The sequence below is a fragment of the Pezoporus occidentalis genome, unplaced genomic scaffold (assembly GCF_034315485.1).
Source record: "Pezoporus occidentalis ecotype Australia unplaced genomic scaffold, CSIRO_AGI_Poc_V1 ctg35, whole genome shotgun sequence".
In the NCBI taxonomy this organism is placed as follows: domain Eukaryota; kingdom Metazoa; phylum Chordata; class Aves; order Psittaciformes; family Psittacidae; genus Pezoporus; species Pezoporus occidentalis.
The window spans coordinates 3,561,833-3,587,563 of NW_026915483.1; the positions used below are offsets into that span (position 1 = coordinate 3,561,833).

The 25,731-nt window shown below is 39.5% G+C and overlaps 1 protein-coding gene across 1 annotated transcript in view; it reads right to left on the reverse strand.

Annotated features, from left to right (window-relative positions):
- SUCLG2 (succinate-CoA ligase GDP-forming subunit beta) overlaps positions 1–23,738 on the reverse strand; it is a 126,848-nt gene extending 103,110 nt beyond the window's left edge. The window contains exon 1 of the mRNA XM_062630242.1: positions 23,580–23,738. Within this exon, the coding sequence (XP_062486226.1) occupies positions 23,580–23,663 (84 nt within the window). The 5' untranslated portion in view covers positions 23,664–23,738. The remainder of the gene's footprint in view (positions 1–23,579) is intronic.
- Positions 23,739–25,731: the final 1,993 nt, after the last annotated feature.

The following is a 25,731-nucleotide window of genomic DNA, read 5'->3' on the forward strand; positions in this document are numbered from 1 at the left end:
CCAAAACAAACCAACCCATCAATTCTAATTTAAATCTGAAAGGAAGAAACCTTGATTTAAATGATTATATTCTAATTCTGGGTTTGTTCTTTCCAGAAGAAAGCCTAATTCTCCCTAACTGGAAGTTGATGTGAAATGAAGGATAACTCTATGCTAAGTTTGACAGCACTTTTTTTTCCTCATCTGTTACATGTTTATGAACCCCAGAGATACATTTATTTGTTCTTATATTCTTTAATCTTGTATTTACTAGAAGTCAAAACATATTTGAGACACATGTCAAACTGATCTTGGATAGAATTAAATAAAAGCAGAGAAAACAATGTTAAAGTTAATGCATTAAATAAAAAGCTGAGTTCCAAGTTTTACTAAGGATTTCTCTTAGGTATAGGAGTATGTTTACTTACAGTTTCTTTTTCTTATGCCTAAATGTGTTTAATCGCAATTAATTCGTTTACATAATGATTGCTACAGCTCAGTAATACAGCTGACAAAATTTTGCTCTCTGGTTTTGTAATTTATAGTGAGAGCAAGTCTTCAAAACAGCTTCTATTCATCATTTAGAACAGTAAATCAGTTTCATATGTATATATTAAGGTGACCTAATAAAATAGAAAGAGAAAATATTCAAACAATTTATTCCAGGGAAGACTTCCTTTGCTGTTCCTTGACAAAAGTCTATTTCAACACAACTCATTTTCAAACGTTCTGCTAGGTAGAAATTAAGTAAAGGAACTTGCAATGCAGCACTGTGTGTCAACTGACATCTTCACCATTAGCTCAAACCAGCAAGGCTCAAATAATAAAATCCTTTAAGGACTCTCTTAAGTAATATGGACTGCAAAGGGTCACCACCTAATAAAGGCCACCAGTGATAACTAACAACATGTGACAAACAGAGAGCAGAGGCCACTGCAAGAAAAGCAACCAAAGCTCTGTTTGTTTTATGAAGGGAGGTCATCTCCAGTGCCACCCATCTGGTGTGCCGCACTCCAGTGTTAACTCAGCTCCAGCCTAGTTAATGAATAAAGCAAGCCTAACAGCTCCAACGGGAGCCTGCAGTGAACTCTGGTCCTAACCACCCTCTTGGCTATTTCAGAAGCTTTTGATATATATCAGTTTTACAACTTGAAAATATTAACTCAAACTGTTCCATTGGGATGCTCCAAATTATTGCTGAGATGTTAATCATATTACATATAGATACAGTGCATTTATACGTAAGCATGTGGAGATTGGTCTGTCCTCTTATATAAAGACAGTTAAGATACTAGCATAATTGGTATTAGGATAATTAATATTGGGATATTATGAGAATATTTACTTCATTAATTATGAACCAGGCAGGTCTCAAAAACACAGAAATAAAGTAAGAGAATAATTCGTTTGAAAGAAGGGTGATGAAACAAAGATCTGGCCAAGAACTGCTGGCACAGAAAAGCACAGCTTACAAACTTAAGGTTAATAAACGCGCATTTTTTCTCCTCTCCCATTGGTGACCATCTTTCTGAGTGCCAGCTGAAGACTTTCAATCAAGACCTTCCACAACAGACAAACTCCTGGTTGTGAACAACCTCCCCAATAAAATGAATTAGTACAGCCTACCACTGTATACAGGAGTACAGTGTATTTTAGAAACCAGCTGTGACAAAGTCTGTATTAGAAGCTCTGCAGAGCAAGAACATGAAGACCTTGCTTTAAAGCACTCACAGTACACACACCATATGTCTTGAGAAGAGTGGGCAAAATAAAGCAGTTACAAGAGATGAAATAAAGCAAAAGCTTTGAATCTGTGGAGACAACTACTCTTTCAAGACCATCTTAAAAAATCAAAACAGTTGCAAACATATGCATTTTAGACTTAAGGCACACACACAAAAAAAAGGGACCACAAGATGTTAGAAATGGGAGTAAAGAGATGATTCTCTGAACTAATTCCCAACTCAATTATATCTGGGTTGCAATAAATCTGTACCTGAACGATTTAAAAAGGGACAGCAGTAAAAAGAATTGGATGAAGAAGTACAAGAATCTTGAAAAATCTTTGCCAGATGAAGTTCCCAAACCTCCCAAATTCATTTATACCAAGCACTCACAATAATTTCAGGTGGGCTTCAAAGAGCATAAATTTGTTGGGCATCATAAATCACCACACATCCTACAGATTAAATATACAGCTGAGACTGACCATAACAGTGCCACTGCACAAAGGTCCAGCCCTAAGACAGCCTAGGCAAAAGTCTTAGGTAGTTTTGAAAGAAAGCTGTCTCCCATACTTAGTCTCCTATAAGCAGCCATAATCCATCCTTTCCCCTGAAACTTATTAGGAGGACACCGTACACCAGTGTCATGTGTCTTTGTATTAACTCTTTATTTTCCCATTCTGCAGCATTATTCTTGTCAACTACTTCACAGCTCTCAGCAGCATTAAACAGCACTGCTGGTTTCACCAGTGCAGTCCTGTCCTGCATGAAAAGACAGACTGAATAATTTGGTCACAAATTGCCATCAGAAAAGTAATTTCAATCTGAAAGGTGCTGGGAGGAAGCAAGTAAAAGGGAAGTTAAACACACAGAAGCAAAAGCTACCTTTTAAGGATTTCTGTTCATTATTGATTCTTGCCACCTTCTATTCCCAGCTTATTCCCTCCTTTAATACTTTTTATCTCCTCTCCCTACATACTAGTGGGAAAACACCATACATCTCTCGGATCCTCCCATGCAGCTTTGTCTGCAGTTGAAACACGGTATGTTCCAACAGTTTAGACGTATCTGTGGTTCATCTGTTTGTTTCTTGCAAGGTTGCACTGGAGTACAAGGAGTATATTCTGCCCTGACAGCCTCAGAAGAGGACGCTGGAAACACTTGGACTTCAGTAAAACCTGACTGCCTACGTGACATCCCACATTTCATCTTCATAAGACAATAGGCAAGAACGAGTAAATTTTCAGTTGGTGGCATTTTTCTGTTATCTTAAGACATTTTTCTCTACCAACAAAAAAAAGTTTTAAAACATCTTACTAAACTTACACACATCACCACTGTATACCCCTTAACCTTGAATAATAACTTGTCAAGCTCTGAACAGCCCAAAGGGCTGTAGGTTTAAATACATTTTTCTAAACCTTTTTTTAGCGGCATTTTATTTCTATGCATGTTAGCTACAGTTGCTATAACAAAGGAAAACTTAAAATCACCCCAGTGAGCCTAAATGAAAATTCAGACACTATGTTTTCAAGGAATGGAATAAAGAAAAATCTCAAACTAAAGAATTTAGTCATTTGAAAGAAAATTCTTATTTAAAGGCTAAAATAAATATTCATGGCTTCGCTGAAGACTTCCAACAGACCTTCTATTACCACAAGAAAAAAGAAACAGCTTTCATGTGAACTCTTTATATGTGTTGTGTATTGATATACACATTGCAGCTGGAGAGCAGCTCTTGCTTGAGATTCAGATGTGCCAGGTAAGTTGAAAGCTTTGGGGTTTGTTCTTTATTTTAAATCACAAATAAGCTTTAAGAATAAACCATAAATAAGCTTTCAGAATAAACCATAAATAAGCTTTCAGAATAAATCATAAAAAAATCATAAAACCAGTATCACTAGTAACTTATAATTTATTTAATCAAGTTTTAAAGAGAAATTAAATTCTTCTTAATAAGATATTTCTTGAGATTAAATTTCTAACATAAGTACTTATCAATGAGAGAGAATATACTTAAATAGGACTCTATTACAACCGATAACATTTCCTTAGAGCCAAAAACAGCATCGAGAATCCCCAAATTCAAGTAAGTGGACTGAAAGGCCTCAACTGAACAGTAACATGAAGTGAGATGAAGGCGGGATTATTTAATCAAGTACAAGTTTCACACTGGATTCTGTCCTGCTGGTTAGAATTATGTGACGTTTATCCAAAAGCACAAAGATATCACTGGGGTTCAGCTCTAATCCCCCTTCCCTTCTCCAGCCCCCAAGATATGTTACCCATCAGAATCATACTAATATAGATCAAAAGTCAGTAGAGTGACAAGGATTTCAGGAAACTACTGTTATTAGCAATTGTGTATTTGATTCTGAGCAAGCCTTACGTTCAATGTACTACTTCATGTAACTAGATACCATGTTTGGTCCAATTACGTATGTACAGTGTCATTAAAATGAGCGGCATGTGCATCAATAAAACAAATCTCTTTTTTTTGAGCATCTTAACAAAGCCAGGTATTGCATAAGTGTATCAGTGGTTTATTGACTATTGCTGGAGAAAAAGCTGATTGTTCATGTAACCTGCATAATCTCTTATTTCCTGCCTTTCTGTCCATTCTTTTAACATAAAATGCTAAGCACTTTGCACAAATAATGCATTTAAAGAGTAGCTGTATTATTCTTCTGCTACTCAGTTTGACAATTTTTAAGCTGTCACATGGCCACAGAAAATAATCTGCACTATTTGAATACTAATATGGGCTAAACGACAGCAACATAGTTAAACAGGAGTAGAACTACAAGTACATTTTATAGCAGAAATCTACTTTGATACAAGAAAAAAAAACAAACAACATCAAACAGATTTAGAAAAACACTGCAAAGAAATGTCTTTGTCCTTATGTATGCAGCATTAACTACTCTGATGTGCAACATCTTTCAGATGACCCAGGAGGAATCTTTTGAGCACTTCCTTTTGAAAGAAGAAAAACACACACACATAAACCCAGGAGAAACTGTCTTAACCTATTCACCAAGAAGGTTACAAACTGCATGTTAAGTACTTCAGCAAAACTGCTCAGAAATAAATGTTCCATATAACCACAAAACAAGAGCAGTAACAATAACTGCAAACTTCATCCAAGCAGCTACTGCTTATTTCTTAACTGAACATATATGCTAAGCATTAGCTCAGTATAATCGTTTTTCACTCTTTGGCCTGCCTGCCTGGTAAAGATTCTAAGGTTGGCTCAAAGATGGATGATTTCATATAAATATTGATGTACAGCATGTATGCATCAGGTGCCAAGCAGTGTCACAGTGGCACAGGTAAGATAAACAGACAAGATAAGCAGACAAGCTTTAACAAACAAACAAGCAGAAAACACCACAGTGACATGTACCCACATGAAAAAAATCAGTGGCTTTTTGAAGCCAATCCAGTGGCTGTGTCAGTAGAAAAACTGAAGCTTACACTAGGAACATCATTAGCCAGCAGTATTACCAGCACTGTAACTTCACAACTTACCTTTCAACTCATTAAGTTACTACTAGAAGAAAGTATTCTTCCAAATAGCAAAATAAAATCATTTTTTAATATATTACAAGGGCTGAAGAGGGGCTCTCGCAGGCAGATGCCACCACCTGGAGAATTCTAACTGTTAAGCACCACATAGTCTTTTTAAACATGAATGAACCACTCCACTTTCTTCTGAAACAAGCATATGAAGAAACTGTTAAAAAGAAGAACTAAAAGGTCAAGACTGACAAACAACTGAAGAATCAAATTACAGTCTCTATCACAAGCAAGACCTTTTGGTCTTAAAAGAACTAGCTTCAAAAAATTTTGTGCCATTTCATGCCCAATTCCATATGGAATTACCTTGGCTAAGCATCCACAACTAAGTATTTGTCCATATTGAGTTCACTAATCATTTTCAGACAATTTCACTTAAAAAAACCCATACCACCTATTTTCTCTTAGCAAGTCTCTTCAGGTCAAATCCGTACTTTTGGAAAAATGCCAAATAATTCTAGCTGAGGAAAGGGAATCCAGTGATAATCACCACTATTAAAGAAAACAAATCCAACAACAAAAACACCACTAAGCAAATTTCTGGGATAACTGAACATCCCTTGACACATCCACATAGTTTGAACAGCTCTACTGTTTACATAAACCCAGCTTAATGCATTTTACCGCATGACTGTTCAAAGGAAGATATACTCAGTGACATCCAACATTCCCTTTCCATTCATAGTATAAATGGAAGCCAGTATTAACATGAAACAAAGACAGATCTCTTAAAAGCACCTGAAAGTAAAGCTGGTCAAATAAGTGCATACCACTTTCTTCCCACTCTGCTGCTCCACTGAAGTAATGTAGCTGTAACTATGCTAATAGACTGTGCCAGCTCATCTCTGTATGAATGCAAATTATGTGTCAAATGTTTACAGTACCAAGTTGTATACATATGGTCTATATTGTAATGGTTATACTGGAAATAAGTCAATTAGGGAGAAAACCCATGGTGTCTATGGGAAGATCGTTTAGATGGGTTTTGTATCCAAAATAAAATTGTTTAGTGTATCCTACATAAAAGAATCTAACCAAAACAAAGTATCTATTTTCTCACTCAACGCACTCTACAGTATTCCAGCTCATTCAATCTGTGCACTCTGACCTGTAATAGAATTCCAAGAGAGCACATGAAAGAAAATAGATACACAAAGATGACAGTAATGAAACGGCATACCATTTATCAGTATAAGGAATAAACCTTTATTGTATTTATTGACATACAGCTCCTGTAATTGACAAAGTTGCAGGACAAGTTCCTATCAAAAGGGAACCATCGAAAATACAACTAAATGGCAAACCTTCCTATAAACCATTGCAGGTACAGGAACATTTTATTAGGTCATATACTTGAAATGCACCACATAACCCACCGCAAACAAACTAACACACTTACTTCAGTTTACTGGCAGCGCTGATGTAAACAGTAAGTATCCACAGAGTTAGTCTAACAAGAAACAAAAATTTGCAAGAAACCGCACTAAACAGAAAAAGTTTACCACTAATCTAAGTCATGGAAAGCAAACACAGAGATTACTACATTTTGTTCAGTATGAAAGCAAGTATTTCAAGCATTAAAAAAAATTGAAAGACTTATGGTAAGACTCATCAGCTGTAAGATCTGTCACACTACATCAAACCACGCATCCCCTTCTATGCAGAGATGATTAATGCCACATCCCTATGGGTATATTATGAAAAACAGGACACCAAACGTCCTGTCTGCTACCACAAACCAGTAATTTTAATCTTCCAAAGCAGGATTTAGCATCCAGAGCATCCTACTTAAAAGCCACAGAAGAAACCATCTTCCTTCAACATCTCAAATTGCCCACTTTAGACTGGATACAATATTGCAGGGCGGTCCCTTTGGTATCAGCAGAGCCCAGCAGCTTCATCCAGCACCGAGCGCTATGATTGACCCACACTTCTGTGATACATTTATAAAGGAGAAAACTGATTCTGTGAGCTATTTTAGGAAAATAGTCTTGAATATTCTCCTGACAAAAACAGAGTTTCCACGCTTTTGTCCACAGCAGTTAGGAATTGCTTATTTCTTCCGGTTTGTATCAAAACACTGTACAGAGACTTGCTTTTAAAAAACAACATTTCATTTCAAGATCTTCCACAGGTACAGCTGAGGATCACTGATCTTAAGGTCCTTTCCAATCCTAACTATTCTACGGTTCTATTTATTCCTTCAAATGCAAATTAATTTTAAATGAATTAAAACAAGGGCAACACACAAACTAGTTAACAGTTACATGCCTTTTAGTTCCAAGTTTATTACTTAAACTACACCATACAAAATATCTTGAGCAGTGAAATGCAGTATGTCTTGGAGAAAAAAAAGTATCACATTCCCAGTTCTTTAAAGGCTACGGCATTTTGATCAATAAACTGTAGCGGCAAGTTACTGTTTTATACCACTGAACCATATACTCACTTTCAGAACAAGTGAGATCTGTTGCTGCAATTGTTAAGGTTTATGTAACACCCAACTTCAAAAAAAATTATACAAAAAGCAATCCCCAACCATGAAATATGCCACTACATCACTGTTTACTAAAGATAGACAGCATGTTCTGGTGGGTAATCATTACTATTCCCAACAGCTATACGTTTCTTTGAAACAAGATGGCTATGTTAAATAACTTAATGATTTTCTTCAGATGCAGAAAAATAAAAAGTAGAACTGGGGCCTTGCTTATAAAAGGAGCACACAGTTAATATTATTAGGATTTTTACTGTTATATTGGTTATGAAAATTAGACTCAGACAAACAGCTGAAAGGATGACCAAGAGCTTGGAAAGTATAAGTTTTGCTTAACTATGCAAACTTCAACAACTTCAAAAGCATGAAACAGGCATCCGTTTCTGCTCAGAAGCCCACCTTACTGAAAACCTGCCCATTATGTCAAGTGAGCAAACCCAGATAACCCTGCCAAAATTAAATCCTAAACTGGACTGAAGGAGAGGCAGATCATCCATAGGCAGCTTGGTGACATTTTGACAGCAGCACATTCAAGCAATCGACCAACTGCTCTCTACTTGCTTCTGCAGTCCAGCAAAGCTAGTGCTGTGTTACATCAGTCTGCCTTGTGCAGTCTCCTAAACAAAGCTGAAACCAGTTTAGATTTCACCACCACTCTCCCACATATTGCTGATATACCCTCACATGGCTATATAAAAACCTAAACCAGCCAAGTGCTTTGTATTACTTGAAACCAAGAAGCCAAGGTACTACAGGGCTCTGGTTTCCCATTTCCACTCAGATGACCCAGAGGCAAGCGGCCAACACGGTTCCCCGGCTGCTCCCTCATATGTCCTCCCTCATGGTCCTCAACCCTCAAGTGGAGCTAACCCAGCAGAAAGCTGCTTTTGCTGCTGACTCCACAACTCAGCCCATGAGGGGACCAGGTAAGGATGAGAACCAGTACAAGACACACCAGCAATGCTGCGATGAGGGCAGGACCACTGCTTCTGACCACAGCCTGCCCTTACCCAGGGGCTGCAGACATCAGACTGTGCTGCCTGTGGCAAACCAAGCCTGGGGAAGACAACATGAAGCCACATGCTCAACGGGGCATTTCCTTCTAAAGCAATTACTCAAATTCACTGCAATTCATTGTAGAAAACAGCAATGCTCCAGAAGAGCTCTAGTTCAGAAGTCTACAGTTTAAAATATTTTTTTTTTATTCCTATATTATTTGTGTCTCCATTTTAATTCTAGTTTATGCAATCAAAACAAATGCTTAGTTAAATCTTCCCCTGAAGACTTACACATAGTTCAAGGAAAAAACAATTTCTCTTGTCATGTTGCAAGGTTCTTTTAATAGGAGCCACTGCAAAACACAGATAGGAAGGCAGGAATCACAGTGCATCACAGCAGGAAACATCAAGATGGTGATAAACATCAAAGAAATGAGTTTTCTTGAACTAGTAATATGTCAATTTTAGAAAAGGAAGAGAAAGTACTTTTCTTCCATCGCCAGGCAGCAGCGATTATTCTAATGCAACATAATAAGGCAAGGATATAAACTACAGATTACCTGCCTGTACATAACAGAGCATACCAAAAACTCATACATGCCAGTTGACATCACTTGTCTGTAGAGAAGTAGGCAGTCACCAATTACTAACTGAATGAGAATCTGTTTAATGATTATGCTAATTTTACTGAACTCTTGTTAGACAGATATACAGGCAGTATTGATGAGTTCCATAAGGCTTTATAAGTATGGCTGAATTGCTTCAAAACAAATTAAACCAGAACATATTGTACACTATTTAAAGGAATACTAAAAGCCGGTGGTGAATGAATCCTCAGGATGAGCTCTCTGAATAAAGCAAGTTTTCAGAACTGTAAAGACCTACAAACACACTGCTGCAGCAGAAAGCATCACACTTACTCACACAGGAACATGCACCCAGGGATTCTTACCTACAAACACAGGTGACAGAAAGTGCCCACCTGGCATACAAGTGTTAGCACTTTACAAACCCTTGCAGAGGCACATGCTGAATTGGGCATGTGTTAACATAGGTCTGCTCTAAGAGGTAGAGACTGAGAAACTGTTCAAGAGGACACACCAACTCCACAGCTCACCTGAGCAGGGGCTGAAGAGCTTGGATTAGAGACACTGAAGAATGTGCTACATTGCTATTTTTACACAACCACCTATTGTACCCTTTTGTGGTTACTAATAAATTCTAACCTATCTACAGGAATAGTATAGTAAAAGACTGTCCATCTGCAGATTTAGTGCAGCGCAACATGGCCCTGAAAACAGAAGCAGCTATTAAACCTTCAACTTGTAATTTCTCCTCGCTTGTGCTAGGGCTGCATCTAAGGTCTCTTTTCATCTCTTAAGATTTTTAAGTTCCTAAATTAAGAAGAAAATACAATTTGGTTTGGGGTTATTTTTTCACTCAAGAAGAATCACTACAAGCAATATCTGTCAATTTGTAATCATTTATTCGTACACAATTTACATGAGAAACAATATTACTTTCTCTTCCAAAATCAGGTCTTGCCAAAGGAGTTTTATTTCAATATTGTCATAGACATGAACTGCAACTGATTTCAAATAAATAACTGTAAAAATACTCTGTATATGATATGACCATATAAGCCATACTTCTGCTTTTTAAGGAGAAAATACAGAGACAGAAGAGACTGCAGCAGGATGCACTTCTAGTCAGAATAAGATCTGACATTCATGTGTAATACAGGCCACTTCAAAGAAGCAAGATCCTACAGAAACCATTTAGAAAAATAACAGTTTCAGCCTCAACCTGAACAGCCTACCCTGAATGTTAAAATTAACCTGGGAGAGTGAATGATTTAACTAAAGAAATAAAGCTACTGGAACTGACCCCAAAGTCAAGTCATGAATCAAACTCCCTCATCCTCCCCAGATTTCCACACTGAAGTGGGTGAACCTTCCTAAAACTCGCGCACCAGCTGAACTGCCAACTTTGCAAGATAACTGGATCTAAAAATATGTGGCTCCATTGGAGCTTTTTAAGATTAAAATGCAAATGCTATAACTGGGGGAACTGAACATTTTATCCATTACCCACTACCTCAAAATTAATTCATTAATACTCAAGAGGATCGACTTCCTCCACACCTCTAAACCAACATTCCTGCCACTAAAAACTGTATTTAACTGTAATAACATATTAACCAATATGCTATTTGTAAACATATAATGATACTTCAACACCCTTCCTTATTTTTGATTCAGCGTTTTCCTTCCTCTCTCAGTGGTGGAATCCCTCATCAGGGAAAGAGGAACGTCAGGAGCACGTCCATCAGTTCTGAATTGGCTTGATGCTGTCAAGGATTTCTTTGTTTTATTTATCTCTTTCATTAAAACCTACCTTCTAAATATTTCCACAGTAACTCCAACATGAAATGGTACAATTCTGCTGCGCTTTAACAAATGGAACAGAAATAGAAAGGGACTCCAGAAGACAGCACTAGGCTCACATATTACACATGGTTCTGAAACAAAGGTTTACAAAGCCATATTGATTGATTAAAAAAAAAGGAACAGTATCTATCCAAGAACCTTTCCCTTTCACCTAAGCGACAGCAATATGCACATGAAAAACACTAAGTTTTAGAAGCACCTCAGTTATGTCTTGGATATTTCACACTATCGCAGATAAAACAGTAAGGATTATTTAAGCTTTGCTAGTATCTTAGTATATGTGCTCGGGGTGGAAGTGGGGCTGAAAATCCTGCACTGCTATTTTAACAAACTCTTAGCAGTTCTGAATGTTCCTGCTAGCTGTCTACTGCAAGAAACCCTTTTACTTCAAGAGTTCCCTAACATCTCACCCCATAGGTTTCTGTCCTACTGTGTTCTTTTGATTTTATCTTGTACTCCTCCTTGCCCTTTTATAATCAGTCTGACTGCAAACTGATTGATCCCAAGCTTAACCTCTGCACTCCCTCAGAGATGATGCAGCATGGTGTGATGTTCCTATACTGCAGAAGTTATCTGGGTCATTAGCTCACGGAAAAAAAAAACAGAAACTACACAATTCTGTTCCAATTTGCCTTTAAATCACATTTATAAACTCAGCTTTCTGATTTATCCGTTTACTGCTCATGCAAGGAAGCAGAGAAAAGAATGAACTTGAAGCAAGTCCTTCACTCATTGCAGATTTAAAGTCTCCAGTAATGATTATAGACTTATTTACAGCTTGCTTACACACAGGGATTTTGACAGCTATTCCATAAATACACTTTCCTACGCACTAAGCTCCATTGTAAACTACCAGGAACATGCACAGGGTCATACTTGAGCTCCTTCTGTCATCCTTATTCTCCTTATCTCAGAAAGCCAGAATCTGAGCCCACATCCTTGTGCACCACAAGGCAGATCCTACCAGCTACCACCTGGATGATCTTTTTGGGTATTTGTGGATACGGTTTTGTGAGGACTACAGTGCTCAAAAGAGAAGATGGTAGAAGAATGTTGTCTTGAACAGTAAGAACCTGACCTCAATATCCCATTTCCCACACCTTCCCAGCCTATTGTTCAGCAGTTGTTTCAGTCAGGCTGCTAAGGACCAGCCGCCAAATTAAGCAGGACTTAGCCAAATCCCCGACAACCTGCATCCTGCCGTTCCACCCAGAAGAGTATCAAGGCCTCTATTTACATGCAAACACCAAAATATAAATCCCTGCAAATTAAGGTACAGCACACTTCTGACGCTGGGAAGTTCCCTGATGCATTCTGCTTAGCATTTAAAGGCTGACTGAGCAGAGCCGGGTCTACTCCAATCCCACTAATGTTCGTTCACCTGAGCAGTGCAAACCCGGCCAAAACACTGCAGGCTTCTTATTCCATGTGATTACAGGAAAACTTTCTGGTTGGGACAACATGCGTAAGGTCACATAACAAACAGGATGTCAAGTAAACAGAGCAGCCTGCACAAACACAGCTGCTAGTCCCCTCAACGTGGCAAACACCCCCCACTTAATTCAGAAAGCAACTGCAAAACTCTTTCCCCTAGCATTCTTTAACTAAACTTCAGCAGAATAAAACAGTATTAAAAATGCTTATTGCACATCCATAGGTGCCCCAAAAGCTTTATACTTCAGAAATCAATTTTCAAAGCCTTTGCTTGGGTAAAGGAAACAAGAGTACGAATTCACAGATTCTGCTTTTGTCAGTGTGCTTGCCACCAGTAGCTCTGCTTTGCATTAGTAATTAATTTTAGTCAAATTATGCTCATTTTGCTTATTTAAAACTTCAAAGCATTAGGAAAAGCATACTTTCCTGACCTAAAAAGTAAGGGCTTTGAAGTATCTGATGAAAATAAACTCTCTACCATACACAACTGAATAATCAGCTGCAGAAAATACCATAATACATTCCCTGCCTTCGCAAATGAAAAGAGATTGTTAGTGATATGCACCATGCATTCAGAGAGTGAAATGAGCTAACTTCTCCACATAAATCAGAAATATGCTCTTATTTTAAGTATCTAGAGGGGAAATTAATAATTTTGTTCTCATTTGAAAAAGTGTTTAACTTCATCATTTTTTACAGGATTAAAATTTTACTTTTATGCAACTGTGAAGAAATGCTTCATGTATTATATACAACCAGGAAAAAATAATTCTTAAAATATTTTACCACCAACCTCTGCTTTTCAGAGTAACCCCACTATCAATATGTGTAAACTGCATCCTAATTTAAGCTTCCTGAATCATTAGGAAACTCAAAACATGGTCAACAGCTGGATCAGAAATGCTTCTGAGTTCCCGTCTCAAGTAAACATATCTATCAGAGCAGCATTTCATGCCTAACATACCCTGGACAAATACTTTTTCAAGTGGTAGGAGTTACAGGTATTTTAAGAAAAACAGCAATAAAATGCCAATTTGGACAGTCTGAGCTCCATTTGTCATCACAGAGAAGCAAATAAGAAACATAATCACAGTTTTTTTATTCCATCTCTTTAATACTTGAAGTCAAATCATGATAATTTCCATGCTACCTAATTATGTCATCACAGAAGATTATGAATTTGAGCTCTAAGCAGCATAGCACCCCCAAGCCACAAAAACGCAAATGCCCACAGCACTGGAATAAAGAAATACAGAAAGTATCTACAGAAACAGTTCCATTGCATGCCCAAGTCACAGCTGGTGACAGAATGGACTTAACAGTTGCTATCCCGAAGCACGCAAAAAATACTACTCGCATGCAATTTTTGTTTAAATCTGAATGCTTCCCACCTTTTATTGTTAATAAATCTTGCTTTTAATTCAACCATTTGATTTAAACTGACATGAAGCAATCTCAAAGTAACAGACATACAGGAGGAAGACAGCCTTCTGGCTGCTTGGGCAGAGCTAGGGAGAAACCAGAAACCCCCATAGAATAACTGATGAAAGTGTGCCTTTAATAGGATGCGGAAAGTCATGAACTTTTTTCCTTCCTTTGCAGGTAATTTCTTTATTAAATAATTTCTCCATTATTCACACTGGAAATTCCCCCTGCTGCCATGCTCAAATCTCAAAGCAAGCCTAGGACACTATGAGCAGCATCGTATCTCAATCATCAAAGACTCTGACCTTAAAGAGGATTTCTGCATTCCTAACATCACCAATCAAATGCTTCCAGGAAATAACAGCCTATTTCAAGTCATCTCTAAAACAAAGCAATCTCTGATTTCTTGCTGTCTGGAAATGCGGGCACACCCACTGCCTGTGCTCGGCCATGAGGAATGACTGAGACTTGCCGACGTGGAAGCTGGGCATACAGTAAAAGGTAATCAGTGAGCAAAGTGAGTAGGGGAGAGCAATCCTTCATCAGACGCATGTTCATCAAGTAGCTCTTTAAAAACACTACCTGCCTGCCAGATGATAACATTAATCAGGCACCAGCAAAGCCAATGCCAACACAAAACGGCTACTCGTAAGGACAGCAAAGTAATGAACAAAGCCTTCAGCCGCCAGCAGAAATCCAGTCTGTGACCAGCCAGAACCCCCTGCACAAGGTGGGAAATGACAGCTCTGCAGGGTCAGAAACCCCCAAGTGCTCCTCCTGGCCCTGGGCTCCTCTGTGGCAAACACCAAGCAGGGCATCCCATCTCCACTTGAAACCTCCCACTTCTATAGGAATGGCCTAAAAAATATCCTAGGCAACTAGCTGTGATGGATGTTTTTTCACAATATCTCTGTTACTAGACCTTTAAAGGAATAAGATGTCTTACTGAGGTCAAGGACGTAAGAACATGCATTTTACTTTTTAATCACAAAATCTTATTTTATTTCACTCGACAGATACGTGGTGTGGGATGAGACACCTCTGCACCAGTAGAAGAAAACACCGGAAAATGGCCAGACATTACAATTCATCCACTGTAACAGACTGCAAGACCACAGAGAACTTAAAACTCATTTCCTATCTGACAGACTGAAACCTCTGCCATGTTTTTGTCACCTTGGATAGACTATCAGGAAACTAAAAGATTCTGAAAATAGACTGACCAAAATAACCTCTCCATTACTTCTACAGAGAGGAAAAAAGTCAGACTATGTATAGTTCTGAATGACACTGATAAACTCAGTATAACATACGGCCTGACTATATGGAGGAAGAAGGAATCCAATGGAACAGAATGTCCAAGCCAAAAGGATGATAGCATTAATTCACTGAATAAGGATATTGGAAATATTCCCAGCCTTGTTCCTAGTGCCTTATTACAACCCATGCTGCATCCATCAAGATATACAACATCCACTGCATTCCCTCACTACAAAGCCAGTCATTACACCAGAGAAGGCTATCAGATCAGCCAAGCACTTCCCCTTTATAAATTCAGGCTTCCCCAGTCTTCACATTCCCAGCCAGCTCTCCTTTGTTTCTATGTGTGATGTCCAGTAGTGCATCCTGTTTTCAGCTCCTCAGTCATCTGCCCTGGGAAGTTGTTATCAACAGTCTCCAGTAACCTCCTGGATTACTTGATTACTTATTCCCTGTTGCAGCACCATCACTCCAGCAAATACTGGAGCAAATTAAGCCCCCCTTGAGGGCCACGGTGTGCTATCATGAGGCTTTCTACAGTCATCTGAAGCTTCATCTGGTTCTTGCTGATCAACCTGTTTGTAGCAGACATGTACAATAATACTTGTGTGCCCTCTAATCCTGACCTCAGACTCTCAGCTGGGTCATCAACCCTCCCTAAATAGAGCTCCATGTGTTCCAGCTGCTCTCCCACATAACCTTTCACATCATGCTTAAAGTAAGCTCTAAGTATCGGTTCTTTTATTCCCCAAATTTATGGCATTACTTTAGACTACTTCAATCCGAGCCATTTAACTGAAAAACAAATGCAGACTGAAACTCTGCATGAAAGAGTTCAATTAAATAGATTCACTGTTTCCAATATGCTTGGAGTGGCAGAGTTGAAGAAGCTAGAAAATTTAAGGGGAAATAAATTTCTCATGCCATCTTCAGACCATTAGCAAGGAGTATGTTGACAATAAAAAGTATATGGTTGCTTTTAATGGCCCTTTCATCTATAATTATTATAAATATATATATCTTTTACCTATGTCTATCATTGCTATCTTTAATTTGCACATAAAACTTCTCCTACAACTGGAATTTCCCAGACATTTTTATACCACCTTTTTTCCTTTTTGCACAAGGCAGTAACTGCTTTCTTGGCTGCCACTAAATTAGCAGATGTCAAATTAAACTGCTCTTTTGTCCACAGATCCCTCACAGGAAGATCTCAAAAGAATGATGAAGTTCCACTCGTAATCTGTGCCTGGTTTTCAGTTTGCAGCTTCGTATTTTTTGGCCAAAAGTCTTGGACAAGCAAACCTAGCAACCATGATCAAAAATCTCACTTAATTCTCCATAACTGACTATTCCTACAAAACTTTTGCATCTTACAAATAATTTAAGTGGACAAGACTTAGACACCAAAGGTAAAGCAACTACAGTAAGAATGATTTTCTCTCCTCCTGACCCAAATTGAGATGATGGTCATTGCTTATCTTCCTCAGGGCCTATCTACTCCTGTAATACCTTGCCATTTTTCATCTTCCCCAGTTACTGTTATGAACTTGCTTATTGTTCCTAAAGTATTCTAAAAGCACACTGTACAAATGGGTGTTTAAAGTTCTGCTACCAATGCTCCCAAAATAGCTATCCATTTTCAGAGAAACCAAATTTCCATCTACAGTTTAATTGTTAAAAAGAAAATAAAAAATAACCCTTTTGTTCCAAACTAAATTACTGTCCCCAGAGGTATTCTGCCTGTTCCACCTTCCTTAAGACAAACAGCCAAATATATTAACTCCAAATGCCTAGACACTTTATATAGTCACATCACCACCCTAAGAACACAGAAAGCATACTGTGAAGTTGCAACATTTATAATGACTCTTCTATAGCCTAATTTAGCCGATAAAGACGTACACATAACCTTTGGTCCTTCACTTGCAAAGAACACGAAGCTATGGTGCTTTTTATTGCAAAAGAGCCAAAAACCAAAATCCAAATACTTAATTATACAAAGATACAAATGGTAGAGGCAAATTTCAACTACTTTGCTCTCTAGGGCCGATCAATAAAGCTCTATGCAGCAAAACCAAAATGCTGTTCCAAACACCCCTTAGGGCTGGAGTATATGCACCAAGTTGCTGCTTTCCATCTTTTTAACTAGCTGCAGGCAGCATGCTCTAAGAAAGGAATCTTTCCCTCAAAGCCTTGTTGCTCAAAGTGTAACGGAGGCATGAATTTCCACAGCTGAAGAACAGTTTCTTAACTCAGGCAAAAGATGCAACCTTTGTGCTGTTCTTTAAATATGGCTGATGCAGGCTGGTATTTTTTCAGGAGCTTAATCTAATGGTAAGATAATAATGAAAACCAACACCTCACACAGAAAGATTCTGAGAGAAAAGGGGGATGTGAAGTCATCACATGCTTACAATGCCTTAAAATCTGTAATGTCTTCTTGAGGCTTCAAACTGCAGGTACAGAGCAAAGGGAAAGCAGAGAAGCTCCCAGGCCATCTCCCCCGAAACAACACCTGATATCACCGGGGACCAAAGTGACAGTCACTTGGCCATGTCACAGGCCAACCCCATCAGTTACCTCCAGCTTTCCAGATGCTTCCCATTGTCTAAGCCATCAAAACCACCCAGAAATAAGAGGCTCAGATCTGATTCAGTGACCACACAACATGTCCCAGGGCGCATACCCTGTACGTACAGCCACTAAAGCCGTGGACCCCCACAGAAATAAAACATGCAATTCAATTTTGGGATACAGACTCTTGTAGTTTAGGAAACCTATGAGCAAGCAGAAAGAGACCAGAGACATTGAATTAAAAAAACCCAAACAACATTATGTCTAAATCTGCTCAACAAACCAGCACCTTTTAAACAAACAAGACAAAAAAAGTGAAACTCAAGAACTTTCATTTACTGAATATATTTTGTGCTGTCAGTATAAAATATTAACTGGAGATACAAAAAAGTGTTCAAACAAGTAAGTGCAAATACTTGCTGGTTTTTCAATTCCTGCACAGTCAACACTTAGCCACTAATTATACAAGAATATCATGAAGGCTTCAGCATACAGTTTAGAATCTGTTTTAAGTATCGTTCATGCAACAGAGACTTCAACAGCACTATTCAACAGCACAGCATCACTCCACTATTAAGGAATTTTTCACAACAGTCAATCTTAATTTCTCTTCATTTCATAGGTACTCCTGCTGTGTTATCTAGTTAAAGTAAGATCAGTAGCCAGTTATTAATTATGGATCAATGTTTAATTACCAGCTCCAAAGTTACTGTCATAATCAGTTGCACAGATAACATGATTTCGATGTCCTGCGTTTTATTAAAATGCTATGGAGTGGGGTAGAGCTGAGGATACAGCAAACTGATTCACAGATGGCTATAAATTGGCTTTCTCAGTAGAAACTATTAAAGGAGGGAATTTTCTAGAGAAAATCCCTAAGGTACATGCTCATGCTGCAGATTAGAGTCTCAAATATGCTCAGAAAGACTGCGTGGTCAACAGCAACAGAAAGAAAATAAGTCTATCAGTTGGGGTTAAGTCATCCTGGAACTGGAACTGTGAGAGAATCCCCAAAAATAAGGAGGGGGAGAATCATATCTCTAAGCACTATATGAATACATTTCCAATTTTTGCTGAAAATGAATCTTCCAAACAGGAGGGGGGAAAAATACAGCAGAGAAATCATTCACTTCTAAGAAACAACCAAATCCCAAGTGTTTCTAAACCCTCATCTCACTTTGCTGTTTTCCCAAAAGAGCCTCAACATCTTCACACATTCTTCATAGCATCCTTGTTGGCAGCCATCAGCCAGAAAGACCAAATGAAAGCGTGAAAAAAAAACAAACCAAACCAACAGAAATAAAAAACCTGCCACATGCACTGACAACATTCCAGAGAAAAATGGGAGGAAACAATCACTCAGATACCAGTAAAGAAAACACAGAGCTTGTCAACTGACAATTTATATAGTGCCTCAGGAGCCAGATCAATGAAAAAAACATTTGCGTTTACAGCAAAAACTTTAATAAATACTAAATATACCCAAGCAAGGTAAGAAGTCTCTTCGGGGGAACTGCTTGGGAGTACAGATGGAGGGCCAGGTGGAAGAGTTTACTTATCCACAGCCAGGTTTAAGACTGCAGGTGCTGCGGCTAAGGCTGTCTCTTCTTACCTCATTAGCCCTATCCCCTGATTATAACTACATGAGGTACAAAGAAAGATACATAACTACAGCAGAGCTTTTCTACTTCAAGATAAATCAGTGAGTATCTGTGCCAGAGACAGGCTGCTCCCAAGGCAGAAGTTCCATCAGTATAAAACTAACTGAAAAAAAATAATTAAAAATAAAAATCACAGTCTGGGTTATATTTGTTCTCATTTTCTTCTTTAATTTCAAAAAAGCATCCAATAACCATGCGTTTAATGGAACTGCCAGGGAGGAGTGGGACAAACATCTGCTCCTCTTTGGCATTTCAGTTTTGTCTGGAGTTTGAAGAGAGCTTTCCAGTCATCTGGTTTAAGTACCTGTAGAAAAAACTGTCTGTGAAAGTCTGTAGGCTTAAGTATTTCCTGCCTCTGAATGTGAAATCCTAAAAATGATAGCAACTGTCAACCAGAAAAATCCAAACAGGGAAACAGTCTGAACCTTCAAGAAACTTTCAGGAACTTAACACAAAGCCAAGAAAAAGTAAGACTTGGGCACTGAAGTAGCTTCTGAAATACTGAATTAAAAGTTATTTTCAGTAATGCTTTCTGTTGCATGGAAGATCATTAAACTCCCAGCTGATAGCTTCTTAATAAAGATAGAACTTTCTCTGTTCAGTATTAATGAGGCTTTTTAGGTACCCAAGCCTAGGAATAAAACGCAACTGCAGTGAGCAACCTTGTACAGATCGCTATTTCTAACATATATAGCATGCAGCAGATTTTGTGACAGGAATATTGTTTAATTCAATCTTCCCCCCTCTTTTCTTTAAAAACAACTTTTAACACCCATGAAATTTGGAAATGTTTCAGCAGGACTGAGGGCAGTTTTGAAGGCCAGGACAGGGTCACACAACCCAGCAGCGATCTGCTCACTTAGGAAACTGAAGAGTTACCTTAAGCATTTTTTCTTCTATGATTCTGATTTAATTGTTCCTCATTTATATTCATCGCTGAAATCATCTGCATCTGAAGCTGTTCTGAACACACAGCATTCTCCCAAAGGGCCCGATCCAACTCCCATTCAAATAAACAGCCTTCAATGGAGCCTATTTGTTGCTAGCCAACAAGATTGAATTCTGCTGCAGAGTGGTCCCCGAAGCGTTTGTCACAGCTCTTTACAAATATTGCTCCAGTAAGAACAGGTCTAAATACGCTTGTCCACATGCACCACAGACAACTGAAATCTACCTTTTATCTTCTTGAAACACTTGGTCAGATTTAAACTCCAAAAGCACAAGGAACTGAATCTATCAATATTAAAAAGAGTAAAAAATGTCCAACAGTTATAAAATGGTAAAGAGCCAACAGGAAAGCAGAAGGACAATAAAATATTTTCATGTGATAGGTTCAAGTACCATTTATTCCACCCCTAAAATTAAGTTACACAGAAGAATGTTTTGTGTGTAGATTATAATGATAGCATACAACCAACTTCTCAAAAAGCTTGTTTCAACACAGCTAGGAACAATATCAACATAAATAATAATAAATTAATAAGAATTATAGAAGAAATTTTGAATAATAAAAAATTTGAATAAGAAATTTTGCAACAGATAACGTGTGGAAATGCCAACAGTAAGTCATGAAGATTATGAGGAAAGATTTTAAATCTCAGCAAGCATCTACTCACACAGGGTTACCAAAACAACAAAGACATACATTTCTTGATTATACCCTCACCATACGGAAGGCCCCCATTTGTGAAAAGAACAATGTGGCAGGCTTTGAGGACAGGTTTTCCCAGTTTATGGTAAATAAATAAACAAACAGTGGAACTTCTGGTCTGAGTTAAATAGGGAATGATAGAAGTGAGAAAAACTCTTCCAGTGAAAGGACTCTCCTACTCTTCAGATGCTTTACCCTATTTTGTAGGACAGAAAACTAGACTCTGGCTGATGAATTTATTTGTAGTTTGAAATCAGACAGTGCAAGATTAGGACATTATTTAGACGGAAATTGTATAATATAACACTGCAAAAATTAAGACTTTTCTACAGCAAAGTGTTATACTTTGAATTTAAGATCCTGATTTGTTGTTATACAGTATTGTATATACTGTATAACAACATTGTATATATATTGTATATATACTGTACAACTGTATAACTGTATATATACTGTATAACTGTTGTTACACAGTAGTCTACCTGGAAAGCACAGATCTTGGGAGATGCTCTCAATATCTGTCAGCATTCAGAAACAGAATAATAAAATGTGATTTATAATACAAGTTCAATACCTGTATTTCACAAACAGCACACAAAAGAAAAATGAAGTTTTTTAAAAAGTTGGCCAGCTTAATATCCCAAGAATATTCTTCAGAATCTGAGCTGATACCCAGTGATTTCAATGGGGTGCCTTATGGGTTCACTCCATGCTTTGCAAGACGACAGAATAGAGCATGAACTCCTGATTTCCACCTGCACCTCAAATCCCCACTGCAGTGCCAGGTAAAGACTGAGTTTGGAACTGAGCTCAACCAAAGCACCTTCCATGCTTCACTCTGAGATGATTGCTCAGACAGCGCTCCACACTCAAGCCATACAAAATCCACCCCCCCATCAGAGCCCTACAAGAACAGCAGGGACACATACAAATCCAGGGAGGTTACTTCTGAATTCACTCTTGTAGGATCGGTGTCACTTAAACCATGATGGCAGGAATGCACCTTCAACCATGTAATGTATACGCACCAAACACTATTGGGGCTGATAGGCTTGCTTATCAACATAAACAGAGTTAAGTATGTATGCATACAGACAAATGTATGCATATGCACATTTATGTGTATGGATATATACATAAATACACACACTCTCCCTCTGTGTGTATATTAAACTGACACTCACTAAACGAACTAATCAATTGCACCAAACTGCCAAATACCATTCTCACCATTAAAAAAGGAAAGTTGGGCACAAAAGATTTGATTTAAAACCGAGCTAGCTAACATCCTCCAGGTTAAAAGATAAAGCGCACCAAAGGAGATGCACAATGCAAGTTGTGCTTGGCAGCAAGAGCAGGCTTTATCCAACAGTCGTCCCATGCAGCCACACACCGGCAGCAGTGCCTGCAGAGCAGAACCAGCCAGAAACACGCCTTGTTTGCTCCAAAGGCTTTTGCTTCTGGGAAAATACTTATGCTTAGAAGCATTAAGGAAAGCAGATTCTCCTGCAGCTGCTGATCTGATAAAAAGACAATATAAAGAGGCTGGTTGCCAAAGGCACTACAGCTAAAATGTCCATATCTCATTTTACCACAGCTTATCTGCTGTTGAGGTGAATAAAGAACTGCTATACCATGGGAGAGAGCTTGAGCATGAGCTTTTCAAGGCCCATTTACTCTTTCCCATCACACTTCTGAGATTCAAGACCACCGGGAAGACAGAGTGATGCCTGGCCTTCCTGGGTGAGCAAAACTGTGTTCCAACACTCCAGCCTGACCTCAGCCACCTCCACAGTGCTGCCACCCGGACCGTGGTTAACTAAACCCTATTACATCACACACGGCATCCCCTGTTTCTGCTGCTGCAATAATCAAACGTGCTCTCAGTTTCAGGGGCAGGGAGGCTTTCAGAGCTGGCGTTTCGGGTCACGCTTTGGCCAGACCTGGCACCGGCCCTGCCCCGACCCGTCGGGCAACAGGCGCGATCGGCTGGGGGCCGCCCGGTCCGGTTATCTCCGCCGCCAAGCGCACAGCGCGGCTCCGGGCTCAGCGCATCCTCCAGGGAATACGCCCGCACAACAGCCCGAGCTCCGCCAGCGGACAGCGAAAGGGCTTCCTCCTGCTGCGAGCCGCGCACAGGAGAGGCTGCGAGCGGGGGGAGCCCCACCGGCCGCGGGGAAAGAGCGGCTTCGGGGCGGCGGAAAGCAGCGGCTGAGCGGCCGAGGAGCTGGGTGGCTTCTGAGAGGCTTCCCAGCGCTCCTGCTGCGCTCCCACCGCCCTCCCGCGGCACCTGGGCCAGGAACAGGGCCGGCGGGATGCGGCGGCCGGGGCCGGGCTCACTCACCGGGAAGCTGCCCCGCAGGCGGGCGGATCTCAGGACCAGGTCCCGCAGCACAGCCCCCGCCTGCCCAGCCAGCGGAGCCGCCATCTTAACCGCGCCGCGTGCTCCCCCGGCGGCCGCTGTCTCCGCCCTGCCCCGCTCTCCGGGCGGAAGCTCGGCGGGGCCTCGAGGCGCCCAGCCCGCTGCAGGGGAGGAGAGGGGCCGGGCGGTCGGAGGTGGGGTCCCGTGAGGACAGCCTGGGGTAGGGTGTGTGGACGAGCCGGCGAGAGGGAAGGATGTGGGGGTGACCGCGCTGAGCGCGTGTGGGTGCGGGCACAGCAGTGGACAGCGATGTGCGGAGGGGATGGGTAGCGTGAGGTGAAAGCTTTGAACCGCTGGAGGCACTGCTTTGGCTAGTTTGCGTTCTTTCTTCCTTTTTGTTTTTCATGACTAAAACCCCTTTTTTATTTAATAGGAAATGTTAAATTAACCCAAGCTAATAAGCCCTAATAAGGTCTGCTGGGATCCAGCTGACTCTTCGTAGGAACTTTAATCTGAACTCTACAAAATGCCTCTGTTCGTTCGTTATCCACAGGTAAAACCTGTTAGTTAAGGCCAAAGCTGAGATGCTGAACTCAGGCCCACCTGGGGGACAGTCGTTAAGGCCAGAGCCCCTGGTAACTTACGACTTATCACATAGATATAAAATCTACCATATGATTTCCCAATCTGAGCTATGGTTTCATGAAATTGAGTCATAAACGTGAGAGCTGTGAAAATCCTAAAATCGTTTGGACCTTAAGATCATCCATTATTCCATCCATCAGGAATGACTTAAGGGCTGGTGTGGACACAAGTGAAACCTCAGTCTGATGCAAGCTCAAGAGTCAAATGGTCCTTACAGCTACAGTCTCTGTGTGACCCTGCTGAGTATTTCTGTTTCTAGTTAATCCACCTATGAGTAATGGAGAGCTGGCTTTAGCTTATGCAAGTTGCCAGTTAATAATGGTTTGGGGAAAAAAATACAAAAATTAAGGAGCAGATGAGATGCCCTTGTGCTTTTACAAAGGTTCGTATAAAATTCACCTATATTGAAGCATGCAGAGTTTAGTATTGCATCCAGGCATTAGTTGTGCTGAGCATTACTTAACACAGTTGTTTATGATGAAATAGTTGGATAAACAAAACAGTCAATCCCCATCTTTAGTCCAGGATGTGAGTGGAACAAAGGAGAATGCACCTGTCAGTGCTTAAAGCTTACACTCCTAAATGTGTTTTAAAAAAACAGAACTGAACAACTCCTTTTATTGGAATTTAATCAGCTAATAAATTATACTCCTATTAGAAAAAAAAAAACCCTGCAAGTTCATAAAAACTGAGGTGCTAGAAAAATCTGAAATTGGACAGTTTTGTCTTTGTCATGACAATTTAAGTAATACAGTGCATTTCAATAAATAATCTGAAGGTGCAGCTTTCTGATAGCATTGAGCAGTAATGTATGGTACCCAGTATTAACCTAAGTATTACTGTGTGCTTGTTCTTTCAGGGTGTTGTATACTGACTTTGGTTATGATGGAGGAAATATAATTTGATTTTTAGTTTCATGACTGTGGTTCGGTAAGCACAGTGTTGCCTATTCATACAAACTATTATGGCTGTCTGCATTAGGTTTATATATATAACAGGTATATAAGCTTTCAGATAATGTGTGTGGAATGCATGCAAGGCTATCATTTAATGCTACGAGGAACACTTTCACTGTGTAATATAAACAGTGGAGAACCTTCTTTACTATATTTTTTAATGTTTAGTAAATGGAAAAACACCATGCAAACACACAGTCTGGGTTAGTCACCAGGATATGATTCTTTTGTATCTCTAGGGTAGAAGATGCCGGATCCTTAAAGTCTGAGGAGAAAAGATGCGAAGATTCATTGTCTTCACATTCAGTTTCCTTCTCTGTTATGTGTAAAACAATGAAAATTTACATTGAACAGGTCTCTGAAGCAATTTGCAGAGCAAGCAAGAGCCGGATTTCTTGGAGTATGGGATAGCAAGACGTGCGTGGGTGCGTGACAGAAGAGACATACATTATGAATTATTGTTAGAAAACTCTCTTGGGATGCAGGAATTTGGGAACAGCCAAGGAGTTGTCCAAAGACACAAATGAGGAGGG